The sequence below is a fragment of the Balaenoptera ricei genome, chromosome 19, assembly GCF_028023285.1.
Source record: "Balaenoptera ricei isolate mBalRic1 chromosome 19, mBalRic1.hap2, whole genome shotgun sequence".
Classification (NCBI taxonomy): domain Eukaryota; kingdom Metazoa; phylum Chordata; class Mammalia; order Artiodactyla; family Balaenopteridae; genus Balaenoptera; species Balaenoptera ricei.
The window spans coordinates 16,107,822-16,127,492 of NC_082657.1; the positions used below are offsets into that span (position 1 = coordinate 16,107,822).

Consider the following 19,671-nt stretch of genomic DNA (forward strand, 5'->3'; position numbering starts at 1 on the left):
ACCAGGTATTAGCATTAGCAGAAATAACAAACAGAAGAGTTAAACCACCAGCCACTTCAGATACTAGGAGAGAAAATATATAAAAATTCACTATATATTTTTTTTAAAAGATGGAGTCAAAAAGTGAGAAGTACCCAAGTATCAACAAGTACACCAAGTACCCAGATCTTGATTTCTAATAATATTCTCCAATAAATAAAACCAGAGCTCCTTCAAGAAGTTGCTGATTCTAGGCCTGGGACAGGAAATATACATGAGGAGCTTGGAGCATCTCGTATACCAGAAGTAAAGAAATGTTTCCAAAAACCGAGAGTGATGGTGTTCAAAGAGACACAGAAGCCACTTGAAAGAGCTCCCCATGGCCAAAGCAACAAAGTAAATAAAGTAGTATTAAATTTATAACTCATAATATGAAACAAATATTCATGATTCCATACTGATATAAATAAGTTATTGAATAAGTAAATAAGTGGAGGAGAAAAGACAAATCTTCTAAGCAGAAGAATTTTAAATAACTTATGTAGATACTCTGTCCCAAGGAGGTAGAACATAATTCCTATTCCTTAAGTGTGGATTGTGCATAGTGTCTTCCTTCCAAAAAATATAGTATGGAAAGGGGGAAATAAAAGAATAACTTTACAGTGGAGAAACCTGACAAACACTACCTCAGCCAGGTAAGCAAGGTTAACATCATCAGTGGTAAGTCATGTTGACAGTATGTACCTGTGATATCATGTGATGAGAATGGCACTTTACCTCTGTGGTCTTCCTTCCAAAAACCCATAACCCCAGTCTAATCATGCAAAAGGTACCAGACAAGTCTCAATGAGAGACAGTCTACAAAATACCTGACCAATACTGCTCAGAACTGTCAAGGTCATCACAAACAAGGAAAGTCTGAGAAACTGTCGCAGCCAAGAGGAGCCTAAGGAGACATGACAACTAGATGTATGTGGTATCCTGGATGGGATCCTGGAACAGAAAAAAAAAAAAGACATTAGATAAAAACTAAGGAAATCTGAGTAAAATACAGGCTTTCGTTAAAAATAATGGATCAGGGCTTCCCTGGTGGCGCAGTGGTTGAGAATCTGCCTGCTAGTGCAGGGGACACGGGTTCGAGCCCTGGTCTGGGAAGATCCCACATGCCACGGAGCAGCTGGGCCCGTGAGCCACAACTACTGAGCCTGCGCGTCTGGAGCCTGTGCCCCGCAACGGGAGGGGCTGCGATAGTGAAAGGCCCGCGCACCGCGATGAAGAGCGGTCCCCGCACCGCGATGAAGAGTGGCCCCCGCTTGCCGCAGCTAGAGAAAGCCCTCGCACGAACCGAAGACCCAACACAGCCAAAAATAAATAAATAAATAAATAAATAAATAGTAGCTATAAAAAATAATAATAATAATAATGGATCAGTATTGGTTCGTTAATTATGACAAATGTACAAATGAAAGTTGTTAATAATAGGGGAAATGGTGTAGGATATGTAGGGACTCTTGGTACTAGCTTTACAACTTTTCTGTGAATGTAAAAAGTTTAGTTTTTTTAAAACATGAGAAAGTAACAACTGATTAGCAAAATGACCAGGGAAATTTTTTTTAAAAATCCAAATAGAACTTTAAAAATAAAAAAAAAAATGTAATTTAAAAGTCAATGGATGGGGCTTCCCTGGTGGCGCAGTGGTTGAGAGTCTGCCTGCCAATGCAGGGGACACAAGTTCGAGCCCTGGTCTGGGAAGATCCCACATGCCGCGGAGCAACTAAGCCCGTGCGCCACAACTGTTGAGCCTGCGTGTCTGGAGCCTGTGCTCCGCAGCAAGAGAGGCCGCGATAGTGAGAGGCCCGCACACCGCGATGAAGAGTGGCCCCCGCTCGCCTCAACTAAAGGAAGCCCTCGCACAGAAACGAAGACCCAACACAGCCAAAAATAAATAAATAAAAATTAAAAAAAAAAAGAAACAAAGCAATGAGCAAGCATCCTTGAGTATATGTACTAAAAAAAAAAGTCAATGGATGAATTGGAAATATTAGAATATAATCATGACGTGTTTTTTTCAAATACTTCCTAGTTTCATCCATTGAAGTCTTAGAAACAGTGACCAATCCAGCAGCATGAGCAGGCTAATGACTAGATTGCTGTCTCTAAATACTATTTCTCACTCCAAAGAATCAGGGCTCCTTGGAGCATCTCAGCGACAGGGCAGAAAATGTATATTATGAGCCCTGGAACAAAGTGGCATATTAGAAAAGCAAAGAAGCTATCAAAGACTTCCTAGAGTCATGTCAAAAGGACTCAGGAACAAATCTGAAGAGGCTCCTACTGGTCAAATAAAGGACAATTTGAGCATATATTTAAGAATAATAACTGTAATGTAATAACTGATGAAATACCAAATATTTTTTTTAAATCTATGAGTTTATAATAACAATTTTTTAATTCTTTGGTAATTTTTAGAGGATGAAATGGCTGTTAACACCACAGAAAGAGAAACAAATTGACATTAAATGCTTCCTGATAAAACGCACAATACTAATACAGTTTGTTTATAGGGAATAAAGGGGAGAGAGGTACAAGTTAAATAACAGGACAGATGATCCAGTTTCTTTAGCATATAAACTATGAGAAAGGGAAGGAAAGGAATCAACAACAAAATCTCACTGGACAGATTAAGTAGCAAATCAGATACAACTCATGAGAGAATCAGTGACTAGATGACTTATCTGGAGAAATTTTATATCACATACTATATAGAGGAAAAGAGACTAGAAATATGAAAGCAAAGTTAAGAGTCATGAAGAAAGGACAAAGATCTTATCGGTCTTCCAAAAAAGAACAGGGTTGAAACTATATTCAAAGATGTAATAGCTTTTTTAATTCAGAACTGATGAATTTTTCTTTCTGGGATCATTTTCATTTTTTTCTAAAGTACATCCTTAGAAGTTTCTTTCTGTTCATGGTTAAGTCAATTCTGTTCATTTTGATCATTTTCAGATGTATAGAACTGCAAGAATTTATCATGAACAGAAAGAAACTTCTAAGGATGTACTTTAGAAAAAATGAAAATGACCCCAGAAAGAAGAACTAAGAAGAAAGTGTAAAGTAAGACTTTGAAAAATGTAAGCAATAATTGTTTACTATTAATGTAATGAAACAATAATAATGTTTAACTAATAACATTAAAATTCTGAATAATAATAGCATATGAGTCAGAAGATGGGGGACTGGAATTATAATATTTAAAAATCTTTATATTACTTGAGAAGATTATAATAAAGATACTGATTTACACTTTAAGTTAATTAAGTATGATGAAATTTCAAGAATAAGCACTAAAAGAAAAGAGAAAATAGCTAACAAACTGCTTGCCATGGGCCAGGCACTATTCTAACTGCTTTATACATATTTAAACTCATTTAATCCTCACAAGAATCCTATAAGTAGGTATCACTACTATCTATATTTACAAATGAGAAAGTAGAAGCCCAGAGAGGATAAGTGAATTGCCAAAAGTCAAACAGCTATTAAATGGCAGAGCCAATGACACCAAAAGCAACAAAAGCAAAAATAAACAAGTGGGACTACATCAAAAAAAAGTTTCTGCACAGCAAAGGAAACCGTCAACAAAATGAAAAGGCAACCTACTGAATGGAAGAAAATATGCAAATCATATATCTGGGGTTAATATCCAAAATCTCAATACATAAAGAACTCATACAACTCAATAGTAAAAATAAATAAATAAAAAAGTCTGGTTTAAAAATGGGCAGAAGAGGGACTTCCCTGGTGGCCCAGTGGTTAAGAATCCACCTTCCAATCCAGGGGATGCGGGTTCAATCCCTGATCAGGGAACTAAGATCCCACATGCCACGGGGCTACTGAGCCCGCATGCCTCAACTACTGAACATGCGAGCCACAACTAGAAAGCCCACGTGCCTCAACTACAGAGCCCACACGCTCTGGAGCCCACGAGCCACAACTAGAGACAAGCCCGAGTGCCACAACCCAGAGCCGGCGCGCTGCAGTGAAGATCCCACATGCTGCAATTAAGACCTGACACAGCCAAAAATAAAAATAATAAATACATTTTTCTTTTTTAAAATGGGTAGAAGATCTGAATAGACATTTTTCCAACGACATACAGATGGCCAACAGGTAAATGAAAAGATACTCAACATCACTAAGCATCAGGGAAATGCAAATCAAAACCACAGTGGGGAATTTCCTGGCAGTCCAGTGGTTAGGACCTGGCACTTTCACTGCCGGGGCCCGGTTCAATCCCTGAGCTGGGAACTAAGATCACGCAAGCTGTGAGACGGGCCAAAAAATACGCACAATGAGATATCACTTCACACCTGTTAGAATGGCCATTATCAAAAAGAATATAACAAGTGTTGTCAAGGATGTAGAGAAAAGGGAGCCCTTGTCATTATTGATGGGAATGTAAATTGATGCAGCCACTGTGGAAAACAGTATGGAGGTTCCTCAAAAAATTAAAAATATAACTACATATGATCCAACAATTCTTCTTCTGGGTATTTTTCCAAAGAAAATGAAAACACTAATTTGAAAAGATATATGTACCCCCACATTCTCCGCAGCATTAACCAAGACATGGAAACAGCCTAAGTGTTCATCAGTGGATGAATGGATAAAGAAAATGTGTGTGTGTGTGTGTGTGTGTGTGTATACACAAAATTAAACAGACAATTACCATATGATCCAGCAATTTCACTTCTGGGTATATACCCAAACACTTGAAAGCAGGGACTCAAACAGGTATTTGTACACCCATGTTCCTAGAAGTATTATTCACAATAGCCAAAAGATGGAAGCAACCCAAATGTCTGCTGATGGATGAATCGATAAACAAAATGTGGTAAATACATACAACAGAATTCAGCCTTAAAAAGGAAATTCTGACACATGCCAGAACATGGATGAAACTTGAGGACATTGTACTAGGTGAAATAAGCCATACACAAAAAGACAAACGTTGTACGATTCAACTCATATGAGATATCTAGAATAGTGAAATTCATAAAGACAGAAAGTAGAATGGTGGTTGCCAGGCCCTGGTGGGGAAGAGGAATTGGGAGTTATTATTTAATGAGTACATAGTTTCATTCTGGGAAGATGAAAAAGTTGTGGAAATGAATACAGTGATGGTTGCAAGAGAATGTGAATGTACTTAATGCCACTGAATTTACACTCAAAAAAGGTTAAAATGGAACACACTTGTTATTCATTGTTTTAACACAATTTTAAGTAAGTAAATAAATAACCCCTGCAAATTAATTAATTATTAAGAAAATAAACCTAAACAATCTAGTGGAAAAGATGGCAAAATTTTACATAAAAAGAAAGTATAAATAACAAATATATATTTTTAAAAAAACATTTAACCTAGTTGATAAAAACTAGGAAAATGTAGAACTTTACATTCACTATTGTATAGTGAAGAATTAACTTTCCCTAAAGAGAGGTCTGGCCTCTGTCCTGGTTCCTGAGAGGTAACCTCTAAAGCCTTGGAATTTCTCAAGTGATAGGAGTATCTCTGTTACTCATAGTGAACCCCTTGGACTACACCTACTCCTGGTGGCAGCTGCCCATGCCAGAAAGATGAACCATATACTTAGAGAGCTGGGTCTTTGGGCCAGGTGAAATCAGCCTCCATAGAAGGGTAGGAAGCTGGAGGCCAAGTTCAACCACATGGGTGATAACTCAACCATGCTTATGTAATAAAGCCTTGATAAAAACTTTGCACACTGAAACTCAGGTGAGCATCCTAGGTTAGCAATATTCCACGCGTATTGTCACATCAATGATGTGAGGGCTAAGCATCCCTGAGGACATGGAACCTTCGCATTTGGGAACCCTCTCAGATTCTACCCTATGTGTGTCTTCCTTTGGCTGGTTCTAATCCTTTTGCTGGTATTCTTATGCTGTAATAAAACTAATTATAAGTATAGTGCTTTCCTGAGTTCTGTGAGTTATTCTCGTGAATTATAAAATTTGAGGGAGTCCACGAAGATCCCCGAATTTGTAGCCAGCTGATCGGAAATGAGGTTGACCCTGTGGACTCCTAAACTTTCAGATGATGCCAGAAGTCTTGTGCCAGAAGTCTTGGGCAAATTTGGCAATCTGGAGGACTGTGCCCTAACCTTGTGTTTCACTAACTCTGGGCAACTGCATTGGCACAAATTATAATGTGTGATTATAAATTCTAAGTGTAAATGAGGAAATGCATCAAAGAAAACTCTGGTACTGGAAGAGCAGAGTGGTACAGTTACTTTCAAAAAGAATTTGCCATTATCTTGAAAAATTGAATATTTACATACCCTATGAACTAGAAATTCCATTTCTAGGTATATATCCTAGAGAAATTCATACACATGAGCAACAATAGAGATTTACAAGAATATTCATAGCAATTTAGTTCAAAAGAACCCAAATTCCACTGACCCAGAGAACAGACACATAAATTGTGATACATATGTGGCACATAATGGGATAATAGTAGACTACAATGAAAATTAATGAACCACAGCCACATGCAAAGACATGGATGAAAAAAAATCACCTAAAAAAAATTTTAGGTGAAAAAAATTGGGTTAGAGAAAGCTCCATATAGTATGAAACCATTTTTATAATATTCAATAACAAAAAATCTAAATCCATTGCTTATGGGTACTAAAATTATTAAATCACATAAAAGGGTCAAAGGAAGAATAAGCACAAAAATCAGATTAGGTGCTATGGGGACGTTGCGGGAGCAGTAAAACAGAATAAAAAATGAGCACGAGTTAGGTGCAGTGGCATTGTGAAGTATGCTAGTTCTTGAGATGTATGGCAGGGTCACAGATTTTTTTTGTTGTTAGGCTTTAAAATTTACATATATTCTTTTTTGTATCATTACCTTACCTAGTAAAAAGAGGTTTTTGAAACACACAAAAATAAGTAGAATGTTCTGGGAAGACTTTATACAGGCTAGTCACAAAAAAAAATTGCTCTTGCATTATATGGAGAGAAATCAATAGTGAAAACCTTGTGCAGAAGAGAGGAACTGTCTAGAATGATAGAAATGGAACAGAACTTTCTGAAAAGCTGGAAATGCTCTGAATCTGCACTGTCCAATATGGTAGCCAGTAGCCACATGTGATTACTGAGCACATGAAACATGGCTAGTGCATTTGTAGAATTAAATTTTTTATCTAATTTTAATTACTTTATAAAGTTTATCTTAAATAGCCACATGTAGCTAGTGGCTACCGTATGGACAGCACAGCCCTAGAAGATTCTCTATTCACACCGGTTGCAAGAATCTTTATGTTGTCCCTTCATGTAAAAAACTGAAAGCTTAAATTGTGATTCACGCCTTATGGGTTTAATATGTATGAAAAATAAGGCAGAACTCCAAATAGGGAACCCGTTTTCAAAGAAAATGCCAGGACCTAACATCAGAATATGGGTAAAAAATCTGTAATTAACCCTGGATCATGCATTTCTGTGCTAGAATATCAGGAGCTTTAAAGGGTTTAAATTTTTTGGCCCAGGAATCTCATATCTGATCATCAAATATGAAAATATCCATCTAAATAAAGATGCATCAGAGTAGTAATTTTAAATAGAAGAAACTGTAAAAAGCAACTTATATGTTTAATAGTATTTAAACGTATGATATCTGGGACTTGCTTTAAAATACTTCAAGGGTGGGGGATGCAGAGGTCAATGAGGATAGATGAAATAAGATCGAAAACATGTTAATAACTGCTGAAGCTAGGGCATGAATTCATGGGATGTCCATTCCTCTGTCCGTAATAAAGTAAAAAAAAAAAAAATTTAAACACGTTTGTAATGTTCTGTGAAAAAAATTAAAATCATCTCTATCCTACAATTAGAACACTATTTTAAGTCAATAAATGTTGACTAAAAGTAAATGAATATCTGTTAATGCACAGAATTGCTACATCAAAGCAAAACTAGTCAGAGGGAAAAAAATTTCAAAGATCAGTAGGAAAAATGAACAATAGGGCTTAAAAATGCATTTCAGAAGATTTTTTTAAAAACACATGAGTTTAGGGGCTTCCCTGGTGGCGCAGTGGTTGAGAATCTGCCTGCTAATGGAGGGGACACGGGTTCGAGCCCTGGTCTGGGAGGATCCCATATGCCGCGGAGCGACTAGGCCCGTGAGCCACAACTACTGAGCCTGCGCGTCTGGAGCCTGTGCTCCACAACGAGAGAGGCCGCGATAGTGGGAGGCCCGCGCACCGCGATGAAGAGTGGCCCCCACTCACCGCAACTGGAGAAAGCCCTCGCACAGAAACGAAGACCTAACACAGCCAAAAATAAATATAAAAATTAAAAAAAAAAAAACACATGAGTTTAAAAAAGGGAAAGAAGTGGATCTAAGTTATATGATATAAAATGGCTCTTAGAGAAAAAGGGCTTTGAAATGGGAGGGAATTATGACAGATGAATAGCACAGAGAGTAAAGGTGGGGGTAAAAGGGAAGCACTTTACTTTTTTCCACGTGTTTTAGGGCTTTTCTTCACAACCCTTGGATGGGCCTTCAAGGAAGAGATTCCTCAATCTATACGTTTAAGGTGCTGCCTCCCTCCCCATCTGGGTTCTTCTTTTTTTTTTTTTTAATATGTATTTATTTATTTTGGCTGCGCCGGGTCTTAGTTGCGGCATGTAGGATCTTCTTGGCGGCATGCGGGATCTTTAGTTGCAGCATGCAAGATTTTTAGTTGCGGCATGCAGACTTCTTGGCTGCGGCATGCATGCGGGATCTAACTCCCCAACCAGGGATCGAACCCGGGCCCCCTGCATTGGGAGAGCGGAGTCTTACCCACTGGACCACCAAGGAAGTCCCACCAGCTGGGTTCTTAACTGCAGTGCCTTTCCCTACCTGTTCAATCTACTCACCTGGGCACCATCCTCCCACCATGTTCCTTGAAACCATCCAGGGCTCTTTCCCTTGCTCTAATAAGAAAATCACATCAGGCTTAGGAATAGAGAGTCCTGTTTGTAAGAAAAAATAAGAAGACATAATCATGCTGTTCCTGAATTCAAACCCAGTCCTCAAGAAAACAGGCAACAACATGAAGGACAAGAGGAAGGTGTAAAGCAAGGAGAAGATAAAGGTACCACAAAGTGCTGCTCATCTCCAAATCTACAATGTACAAAATAATTCCCAAGGAAATAGGTAGAAATCCACCCAGACAACTGAAAATACACCCAAAATTCACAAGTTATTTGGGAATAGAAATCTTTACCTAGGACTTCCCTGGTGGCACAGTGGTTGAGAATCCACCTGCCAATGCAGGGGACACAGGTTCGATCCCTGGTCTGGGAAGATCCCACATGCCACGGAGCAGCTAAGCCCGTGCACCATAAATACTGAGCCTGTGCTCGAGAGCCCGTGTGCCACAACTACTGAGCCTGTGTGCCACAACTACTGAGGCTGCATGCCACAACTACTGAAGCCCGTGCACCTAGAGCCCATGCTCCGCAACAAAAGAAGCCACCGCAGTGAGAAGCCCGTGCACCACAACGAAGAGTAGCCCCCTCTCGCCACTAGAGAGAGCCCACAACACAGCAACGAAGACCCAGTGCAGCCAAAAGTAAATTAAATAAATAAATAAATAAATAAATAAAAGAAATCCTTACCTAGTAAGACCAGGTTGCTGTAATTCTCCATCATTACATCTCTATATAAATCCCTCTGAGTAGAGTCCAGGCATTCCCACTCCTCCTGAGAGAAGTCTACAGCCACATCCCTGAACATCACCAACCCCTAAAATGACAAAACCATGTAGTCCTGTTAAAATTAAAGGAAATGTTTTTCAGATGAAAGAAGAGATGGAAAAGGACACTGAAGGATGGAGAAAATACACTGAGCAAATGGGCTAAGCCAAAGATAGGGCAGAGTAAAAAAATTAGTGTAATTAGAACAAAGTGCCTCCACCTTCTTGAATATTCCTATTGCTGTAGACAAACCTCCTTCATACAGTGAGACATTCCCATTACCCCACGGCTAGGGCTAGGAATGAACAAAACACACATTTATTTACAGTTTCCCAAATAATGAAATAGAGTAGAAAAACACACAGCAACCTGTAGGCCTGGAAAATTACTATTTATTTTAATGATCATCCCTGACTTACCAATATTTTTATTGTGGAAATTTTCAAACATACAGGAAGTTGAAAGAACTGTATAGTGAACCTCTGACATGCTAATTACTACTTACAATAAACTCTTAAATATGAGCTCTTCCTTTCCCTTTTTTTTTTCTTACTTCTTAAAGGAAAAAGTTAGAATCTCTCTAAAATATTTACCAAACAAACAAGCAAAACCTCTATTGCACATAATAGGACTTTGATCTAATTAAAGTGTACACCAAATACTAAGAATCGTCATTTTCAGAAAGTATCATAAGTATTTTTCCTTATAATGCAAGTTCTTTAATAAACTCTTTTTAACTGGATGTATCTTTCATCTTAGGAAGGCAAGACATAACCATTCCATTATTTTGGATATTGAGATTGAACAAGATCTCTAAGTTCCTTTACAGCTTTGAAGGTCTAAAATTCTCAAAAACTTATGCATCTGGCTAGTCTTACTTGTTAAAAAGTTCAAAACTATAGAAAAGCTAACAGTATATTGTTTAGGGATAAATAGCAAAACAATTGTGAAAAGCAAGAGAATGATGACTACAAAATTTTCTTTACAGGTTACACTTTGAGAGGGAGGGCAGGGTACAAAAGGGTCTTCAATAGGCCTTCCTATTCTATGTGTTAAGTACATGAGTGTTCTATTATTCTTCTGCGGTAAGAAATACTTCATATTTTTTTTTAAAGGGGAACTCAAAAATTAACGAAAAATAAACAGGCCTGTGAAGATGAGTTATCCCATTCAACAATCATTTCCACTTCATTAAACCACAATTCTGAATCTGAAAAAAAAAAAACAAACCCACAATTCTGATATGGGAGGCCCAGTGGAATGTATTTAGGCTCCATCATAGAGCACTGCACACAAATGGGAACACTGTTAGAAAAGAGTGGGATACTAGAACAGAAAAAAGAGCGCACACATTTATGGTCAATTAATCTACGACAAAGGAGGCAAGAATATACAATGGAGAAAAGACAGTCTCTTCAACAAATGGTGATGGGAAAACTGAACAGCTCCATATGAAAGAATGAATTTAGAACATTCTCCTATACCATTTACAAATATAAACTCAAAATGGATTAAGACCTAAATGTAAGACCAGAAACCATAAAACTCCTAGAGGAAAACAGAGGCAGAAGGCTCTTTGACATAAATCAGAGCAGTATTTTTTTGGATCTGTCTCCTAAAGCAAAGGAAATAAAAGCAAAATAAACAAATGTGACCTAATTAAATTTAAAAGCTTTTGCACAGCAAAGGAAACCATCGACAAAACGAAAAGACAACCTACAGAATGGGAGAAAATATTTGCAAATGATATGAGCAATAAGGAGTAAATATCCAAAATATATAAACAGCTCATAGAACTCAACATTAAAAAAAAAAAAAGCCGATTAAAAAATGGGTAGAAGAAGTGAATAGACATTTTTCCAAAGACGTGAAGATGACCAACAGGCACATGAAAAGATGCTCAACATCAGCTAACCATAGGGGAAATGCAAATCAAAACCACAATGAGATACAAAATGGCTAAGTCTTAAACATAAGATGGGACACCATAAAACTCCTAGAAGAGAACACAGGCAAAACATTCTCTGACATAAATTGTACCAATGTTTTCTTAGGTCAGTCTCCCAAGGCAATAAATATAAAAGCAAAAATAAATAAATGGGACCTAATCAAACTTATAAGTTTTTGTACAGTAAAGGAAACCACAAACAAAATTTAAAAAACAGCGTACAGACTGGGAGAAAATATTTGCAAATGATGCAACCAACAAGGGCTTAATTTCCAAAATATACAAACAGCTCACACAACTCAACAACAACAACAACAACAAAAAACCCAGTCAAAAAATGGACAGAAGACCTAAATAGACATTTCTCCAAAGAAGACATACAGATGGCCAACGGGCACATGAAAAGATGCTCAATATTGCTAATTATTAGAGAAATGAAAATCAAAACTACAATGAGGAATCACCTCACACCATAATTTTAAAAATCTACAAATAACAAATGCTGGAGAGGGTGTGGAGAAAAGGGAACCCTCCTACATTGTTGGTGGGAATGTAAACTGGTACAGCCACTATGGAAAACAGTATGGAGGTTCCTCAAAAAACTAAAAATAGAGTGGCCATATGATCCAGCAGTCCTGGGCATATATCTGGAAAAGATGAAAACTCTAATTCGAAAATATACATGTACCCCAGTGTTCATAGCAGCACTATTATATACATATATACACATACCTCATCTTCTTTATCCATTCATCTGTCAATGGACATACACACACACACACACACACACACACACACACACACAATGGAATACTACTCAGCCATAAAAAAGAATGAAATCTTACCATTTGCAACAACATGGATGGACTTGGAGGGTATTATGCTAAGTGAAATAAGTCGGACAGAGAAAGACAAATACTGTAGGATATCACTCATATGTGGAATCTAAAAAATACAGCAAACTAGTGAATATAATAAAAAAAAGAAGCAGACTTACAGATATAGAGAACAAATTAGTGGTTATCAGTGGGGGAGAGGGAAAGGAGGAAGGATAATATAGGGGTAGGGGATTAAGAGGTACAAACTATTATGTGTAAAATAAGCTACAAGGCTATATTGTACAACACAGGAAATATAGCCAATATTAATAACTATAAATGGAGTATAACCTTTAAAAATTGTGAATCATGTTGTACACCTGTAACTTATATCATATTGTACATCAACTATACTTCAATAAAGAAAAAAAAGAAAAAAGAAAAGAATGGGATACTAAGGGACAAGACCCTGCTGCTGGGTGCCATCACTCGCTCCCTGACAGAATGGGAGGACCTGAGATGGGTTCATAGATGAAGCTCAGTTGGGCAAGGAAGTCTCTAGATAAAGAAAATAAATGTTGGGACTTCCCTGGTGGTGCAGTGTTTAAGAATCCGCCTGCCAAAGCAGCAGACATGGGTTTGAGCCCTAGTCCGGGAAGATCCCACATACCGCAGAGCAACTAAGCCCATGCACCACAACTACTGAGCCTGTGCTCTAGAGCCCGCGAGCCACAACTGCTGAGCCTGCGTGCCACAACTACTGAAGCCTATGTGCCTAGAGCCTGTGCTCGGTAACAAGAGAAGCCACTGCAATGAGAAGCCCACAAACCGCAAAGAAGAGTAGCCCCCGCTCGCTGCAACTAGAGAAAGCCCGTGCGCCGCAACGAAGACCCAACGCAGCCAAAATAAATAAATAAATAAATAAACTTTTTAAAAAATGCTTTATTAAAAAAAAATGAGATTTCACCTCACACACCTATTAGAATGACTACTGTTAAAAAAACAACAAATAACAAGTGTTGGTGAGGATGTGGAGAAAAGGGAGCCCTTGTGCATCATTGATGAGAATGTAAATTGGCACAGCCCTTGTGGAAAACAGTATGGAGGTTCCTCAAAAAGGTTTTTTTTTAATTACCATATGATCAAGCAATTCCACTTCTGGGTATTTATTTGAAGAAAACAGAAACACTAACTTGAAAAGATACATGCATCCACATGTTCATAGCAGCATTACTTACAATAGCCAAGACGTGGAAGCAACCTAAGTGTCCATCAGTGAATCAATGGATAAAGAAATTGTGATACACACACACACACACACACACACACACACACACACACACTGGAATGTTATTCAGCCATAAAAAAGAATGAAATTTCGCCATTTGCAACAACATGGATGGACCTTGAGGGCATTACGCTAAGTGAAGTAAGACAGAGAAAGACAAATACCATATGATCTCACTTATATGTGGAATCTAAAAACAAAACAAAACAAAAAACCAAATTCATAGATGCAGAGACTAGATTGGTGGTTGCCAGAGGTGGGGCGGGGGCAGCAAAAATGGGTGAAGGTGGTCAGAAGGTACAAACTTCCAGTTATAAAGTAAATAAGTCCTGGGGATGTAATGTACAACATGGTGACTATAGTTAATAATATTATATTATATATTGAAAGTTGCTAAGAGATTAGATCTTAAAACTTCCCATCACAAGAAAAAAGTCTGTAACTATCTGCAGTGATGGATGTTAACTAGACTTTCTGAGGTGATCATTTCATAATATATACATATATACATAATATATTGAATCATTATGTTTTACACCTGAAACTAATATGTTTTACGTCAATTATATCTGTTAAAAAATGGTAATAAGAGCTATGAAAAAATAAAACAGTATAAGGGAGATAGGAAGTGCACTGGTTGAGATGCTATTCTATGTAGGGTGGTCAAAGAAGGCTTTTCCAATTTGGTGACAGGTGAGCAAAGTCTTGAAGAAGTGAAAGAGTAAGTGATGCAGATATCAGGAGCAAGAAAATGCCAGGCAGGGGAATCGGCAAGTTCAAAAGCAGAAGGGGCAGAATTAAGTTACCTAAAAATATATAGAAAATCAAGTCAGAGAGGCAGCCGAGAGCCAGATTACATTGGGCTGTGTAAGCCATCGTAGAAACTTTGGTTTTTACTCTGAGTGAGATGGGCAGCCACGGAAAGTTTTAAGCCAGGGAGTGATGACCTACATTTTGGAAGAATCACCCTGGCCGCTGTGTTAAGAAGGAATGTTAGGCAGGCAATGAAAGAAGTAGGGGGATCAGTTAATAGGCTGTTGCAACATCAAAGGAGAGATGCGGGTGGCCTAGACGAGGACCAGCTGAACTTTTACATGCAAGGCTTTCAAGTTCTGAGTCGCCCTCACTCAGCTGGGCAGAGGCCTATCACCTTTCTCTCCACTATCTGGAACTGCCCCCCCTTGCTCCCAATAATAAATTAAGTCTAGCTAGAATTCCAAACTGTGGATGTTTGATAATCTAATTAAGTGCTATGTGAAGTTTAAAATGTCCAGCATTGCCTAAGCAATTCGATACATGCTGTCTGCCTACAATGTTTTGATCACCTTATATCCCCTCTTTGCCCCTTCATGGCCACCCCCACCAGGGCACTATGGGGGCACAGCCCTCTGGAGAAGAAAAAGGTTTTTGTCATCTCAGAAGAAGGAAGTATTCATGGATGTGGTCAAATCCATGAGTGGCTGTGGAGGCCAAACGGATAAATCCTTTCCAGAGGAACTTCTTCAAGGATGTGATAATAGAGAAGTAAGGAAACATAGTTCTACTAATTGAGAATAGTTTCCCCTATTATTCATAATCTGCCCTTTAAGACATCTATTTTCCTTCATGTGAATCTCCAGGGAGCTTCTGAAGAGCTTGACTCTAGCTAAGAATTGGTTTGATATTTACTGAGCTTCAATTGACAGCTCTAAAGCTTCTTCATTCTGAGGACCTCACATTCCTTTGGCCCTTTTACAAATAACTTCTGTTCCTAAAAAATTAGGGAGGAGATTTAACTATAACAATTTCTTGAGTATTTTCTATTTATTTTATTTTTAAATTTTATTTATTTATTTTTGGCTGCGTTGGGTGTTCGTTGCTGTGCGCGGGCCTTCTCTAGTTGCAGCGAGCGGGGGCTACTCTTCGTTGTGGTGCAAGGGCTTCTCACTGCAGTGGCTTCTCTTGTTGCGGAGCACGGGCTCTAGGCATGCGGGCTTCAGTAGTTGTGGCTCGCGGGCTCTAGAGCACAGGCTCAGTAGTTGTGGCGCACGGGCCTAGTTGCTCCGCGGCATGTGGGATCTTCCCAGACCAGGGCTCGAACCCGTGTCCCCTGCATTGGCAGGCGGATTCTTACCCACTGCGCCACCAGGGAAGCCCTTCTATTTATTTTAAATTGCTTAATGTTAGTCACAATAATGAAAATGGATATGTTCTATCTCAAACATATTTTTACTTAGCTGCATAAAATGCCACCTTATATTGGGATTTACTTAAAATTTCTCTGTTTGTGAAAAGTAATTTTGGATTTTATTATCTCAAAGGTTGTCCCAAAGTGTTATAGTCTCTGCTTTTAGATCTATCCGTGGTTCTACCATTTTTGTAACCCTTAGTGAATTTCATTCCAGCCCTCCTTTCCTTTAGATATCTGGTGATGGAGTCCATGGATTCCAGATTGAGAACTCCAACCAGGACCATTTGAGAATTTAATTCAAAATAGACCTGGAAACTGGTCCAAGTATTTACTCACAAATTACCTGGCAAATCCCTTGTCCTATTGGTATAGAACTCTTTGATCAAGCCTCCATGTCATTCCTACTTCAAAAATATTGGCAAAGTGAAAGATCTTATCACCTGTTTGGACTGAGACTAACCAAAACCAACCCATAAATTGCATGGCTTTTGCTTGGTGTGTGGTGTGGTGTGTGCCACATATGCACTCATCTTATTTTCAACAATTCAGTTGTTATGATGAAGCCTCTTGTTTTTGCCTCACTAGGCCAGCAGAGATCTTAGAGGAGATATGGCACACAGGAGAAACTGCCAAATTAATACTAAGATGGAGGGGACATACAGGAAACTGGGTCTCTGGGTCTAACCCCAAGGCCTCCATTATGTATCCAAATGGGAAGTACTAAGGACAAGGTCTCTTGAATGGGCTTTTGGTAGTCAGGAATTGTCAGAAGAGGAAAAAAATATATGCCTTGAAAAACAAAGATTTCAGGGAAGAAAGAAAAAATCCCAAAGCACTTTGATCTTGGCCTTTGGATGTTCAAAAACCATTCTTTCCTCTTAGTGAGGTAACTGAGGAAAAAAGAAAAAACTGATGGGACACTTAGCTTTTCTTGGGATCCCACACTTTCTCCAGCCCCTCTCCACCCACACACACATACAGAGGAAGGTCAGGGAAGACTGAAGAATCCAGCCCAATGCAGTTACAGGAAAAGAGCTAGAATCTATCATGGGCTCACAAATGACTCCTAGGTATGGAGTGGTGAAGCCACACTTGCAGCATCACAACCCACCCACCATGGCACACATAGTGCTATACAAGGTCACCCGGTTACATATAATCCCACATAAATACCTAGAGGACACATAAGGTCTCTATTGCACGGCCACAGGACTCCCCACACCCACACACTAATGTCATATTAGTTGCACCTGCACAGTCACAGGCGCCTGACACCACAGTCTCAGACCTCCAAATCCTAGGCACACGGTGCTGCACACATTCAAACAATCACACACCCATTACCGGGACACACAGTTCCAAATGCACAGTCACCTGCCCTCTACATCCCCCACAATGGCGCACAATGCAGTAACAATCACATACCCTTTCTGGGAACAAGGACCCCATACAGTCACAAGCACCCCACTCCATCACCCAGAGTGATCACCACATACTGTCACCATCACACACTGCGAAGACACACTGTAACAATTACACACACACACACACGATCTCCTCTCTTCTCGCTCCGGACACGAAAGGCCGGGGCCCCAACTCCTCACCCTAGTCCTTCCCTAGTTCCGGTCTGGTCCAAAGTAGCTAAGTTGCACCGGGTTCCAAAGGCCCCCCAGCCCCTACCTCCGCGGAGCCAACGGCCCCGCCGCTGCGAAACGCAGCAGCGAAATCCCGCGGGACATAGCGTGGGCCTGCGGAGTTCTCTGGGAAATGTAGTCCAGAGGCTGAAAACGGGCCCCCGATTCCTCTCGGCGCGGAAGCTAGGTTTGCGCTCATCCACCGCCTCTCCGCACCAATCAGAACCGCAAGGGCCGGACGCCAAGCGGTTCGCAGATGGAGCCGGCATACCTGCTGGAGTTGCCAGTCCTACCCATCTCTGGCAGCTCAGTTATCGCCCGTAAGCAAAAGGCGAGACCGCAGGTTCGCGGCTTAAGTAGCTCCGAGTCGCAGAGCCTCTGGGAAATGTAGTTCAAGCCAGAAAAGCAGCCAATCGGCCAGAATGCAAGCGAACTGATTCTTCTCAGCTGGTCCTGGCACCCGTGACCCAACCCGCCGGGCCCGGGAGATTTCTGGAGGTTCTAGTTCGCCCTCGGAATGCAGAGGGGATGACACACTTTTCATCTTTGTCCGTCGCGTGAGTCCAGGCCTCGGTCCGCGCAGCGCTCAGGGTGAGAGTGAAGGTGGAACCTAATCTTCTCTTTCTGGACTGTATTGAAGAGGCGACAGAGAAGAAATCACGATCTTGAAGAGTATGTGTGCGCGCGTGTGTCTCCGCACTCAGGTGAGGAAGAGGGCGGGGCAGAGGATGCTGAAGATGCTGAGTTGTGACCGCAGGTGTGACTGGGTGTTGTGTGTATGTGAATGTGGGTCACCTGTTTGGGAGACCAGGCTTGTATCTGTGTAACAGAAATTAACCTCTGAGCCTCCTGTTAGGCTTTTGTAAAATGATAAAAGAGGGTATCTTTATGGGGCATCAATTTTATTTGAAGGTTGACAGAATTTTTTTTAATCTACTATATGCTAAACAACATTAACGGGTTATGTTAAAATAGGCACTTTTACTATGGATTAGAATGCAAATTCAACATGCTTTTAAAGCAAGAAGGAAGATTGCAAAGTAATTTATTACGAGATGCATGGTTTTATCTGTCCCAGACCCTCAAGTATAGACACTCTCCTTTACAGTGAAACTACTAAAATATTTGGGTTTAAATCTGCCACCTTACTATTTGTTTTCTGTTTATTCCACCTGTTCACAATCTTAACATTTTCAAAGAGTACAGATTAGTTATTTTGTATAATGTTCTTCAATTTGGGTTTACCTGATGTGTCCTGATCGTTTATACATTTTGGGGAGGAAAATCCCATAAATGATGCTATGCTCTTCTTGGTTTATTTTATCAGGAGACACGCAATGTCAATATGTTCCATTACTGGTAATGTTAACTTCCCCCCCCACCCACCCCGGATCTTAGTTCCCGGACCAGGGATGGAACCCGTGCCCCATGCATGGGGAGCGCAGAGTCTTAAACACTGGACCACCAGGAAAGCCCCAGGTTTTATTACTTATAGTTTAAATGGTGTCCATAAGATTTCTCCACTGTAGAGTTAATTAATGAGTATGTTCGATTTATCAGTGAATAAATAAAAAGAAGCCAGCTGGCAAAGGAGCCTGGGAAATGTAGTGTGCAGAGTCCCAATCCCAACATTACAGAGAACCACATAGAAGGTTCAGTGTGGGACTGAAACACAATAAATGAATAACTAGCACATGACCATCTTGGGAATTTCCTTCACCTCTTATGTTGAATTACTGGTTTCCTGGAGCTTATGTCTTCTTTTTTTCTTGATTCAGTCTCACATTTTTATTTTTTAAAAAATCCTCCATTAGCACCTTGAGAGAGACTAATTTGGAATACAATTTTGGAGCCCTTACAAGTCTAAAAACGTCTTTATTCTAACCTCTTTTGGATGATAGCTTAACTAGGTTTGGAATTTTAGGTTGGATATAATTTTCCCTTAGAATTTTGAGAGAATTATACCATTGTCTTCTAGCTTACAGTTTTTATCTTAAAGTATGATGACAGGGCTTCCCTGGTGGCGCAGTTGTTGAGAGTCTGCCTGCCAATGCAGGGGACGCGGGTTC

At 39.7% G+C, this 19,671-nt stretch overlaps 1 protein-coding gene across 1 annotated transcript; it reads right to left on the bottom strand.

Moving 5' to 3' along the window:
* Nucleotides 1-53: 53 nt before the first annotated feature.
* On the bottom strand, nucleotides 54-17,682 carry LOC132354368 (zinc finger protein 850-like). The gene is made up of 4 exons (XM_059906318.1): nucleotides 17,649-17,682; nucleotides 9,667-9,793; nucleotides 8,923-9,018; nucleotides 54-972 (listed from the first exon to the last, which is right to left on the bottom strand). The coding sequence occupies exons 2-4, from the start codon at nucleotides 9,782-9,784 to the stop codon at nucleotides 926-928; spliced, it is 261 nt and encodes an 86-aa protein (XP_059762301.1). The 5' UTR covers nucleotides 9,785-9,793; nucleotides 17,649-17,682; the 3' UTR covers nucleotides 54-925.
* Nucleotides 17,683-19,671: the final 1,989 nt, after the last annotated feature.

Bases quoted from the DNA above. Each gene is read 5' to 3' on its own strand.
- LOC132354368 (XM_059906318.1), bottom strand. From the start codon at position 9,784: ATGTTCAGGGATGTGGCTGTAGACTTCTCTCAGGAGGAGTGGGAATGC. The intron at 9,019-9,666 runs GTAAGGATTTCT...TCTTACAAACAG, and splicing joins CAGCAACCTGGTCTTACTAG to GACTCTCTATTCCTAAGCCT. The intron at 973-8,922 runs GTGAGTAGATTG...TTTCTGTTCCAG, and splicing joins GGTGGGAGGATGGTGCCCAG to GATCCCATCCAGGATACCAC.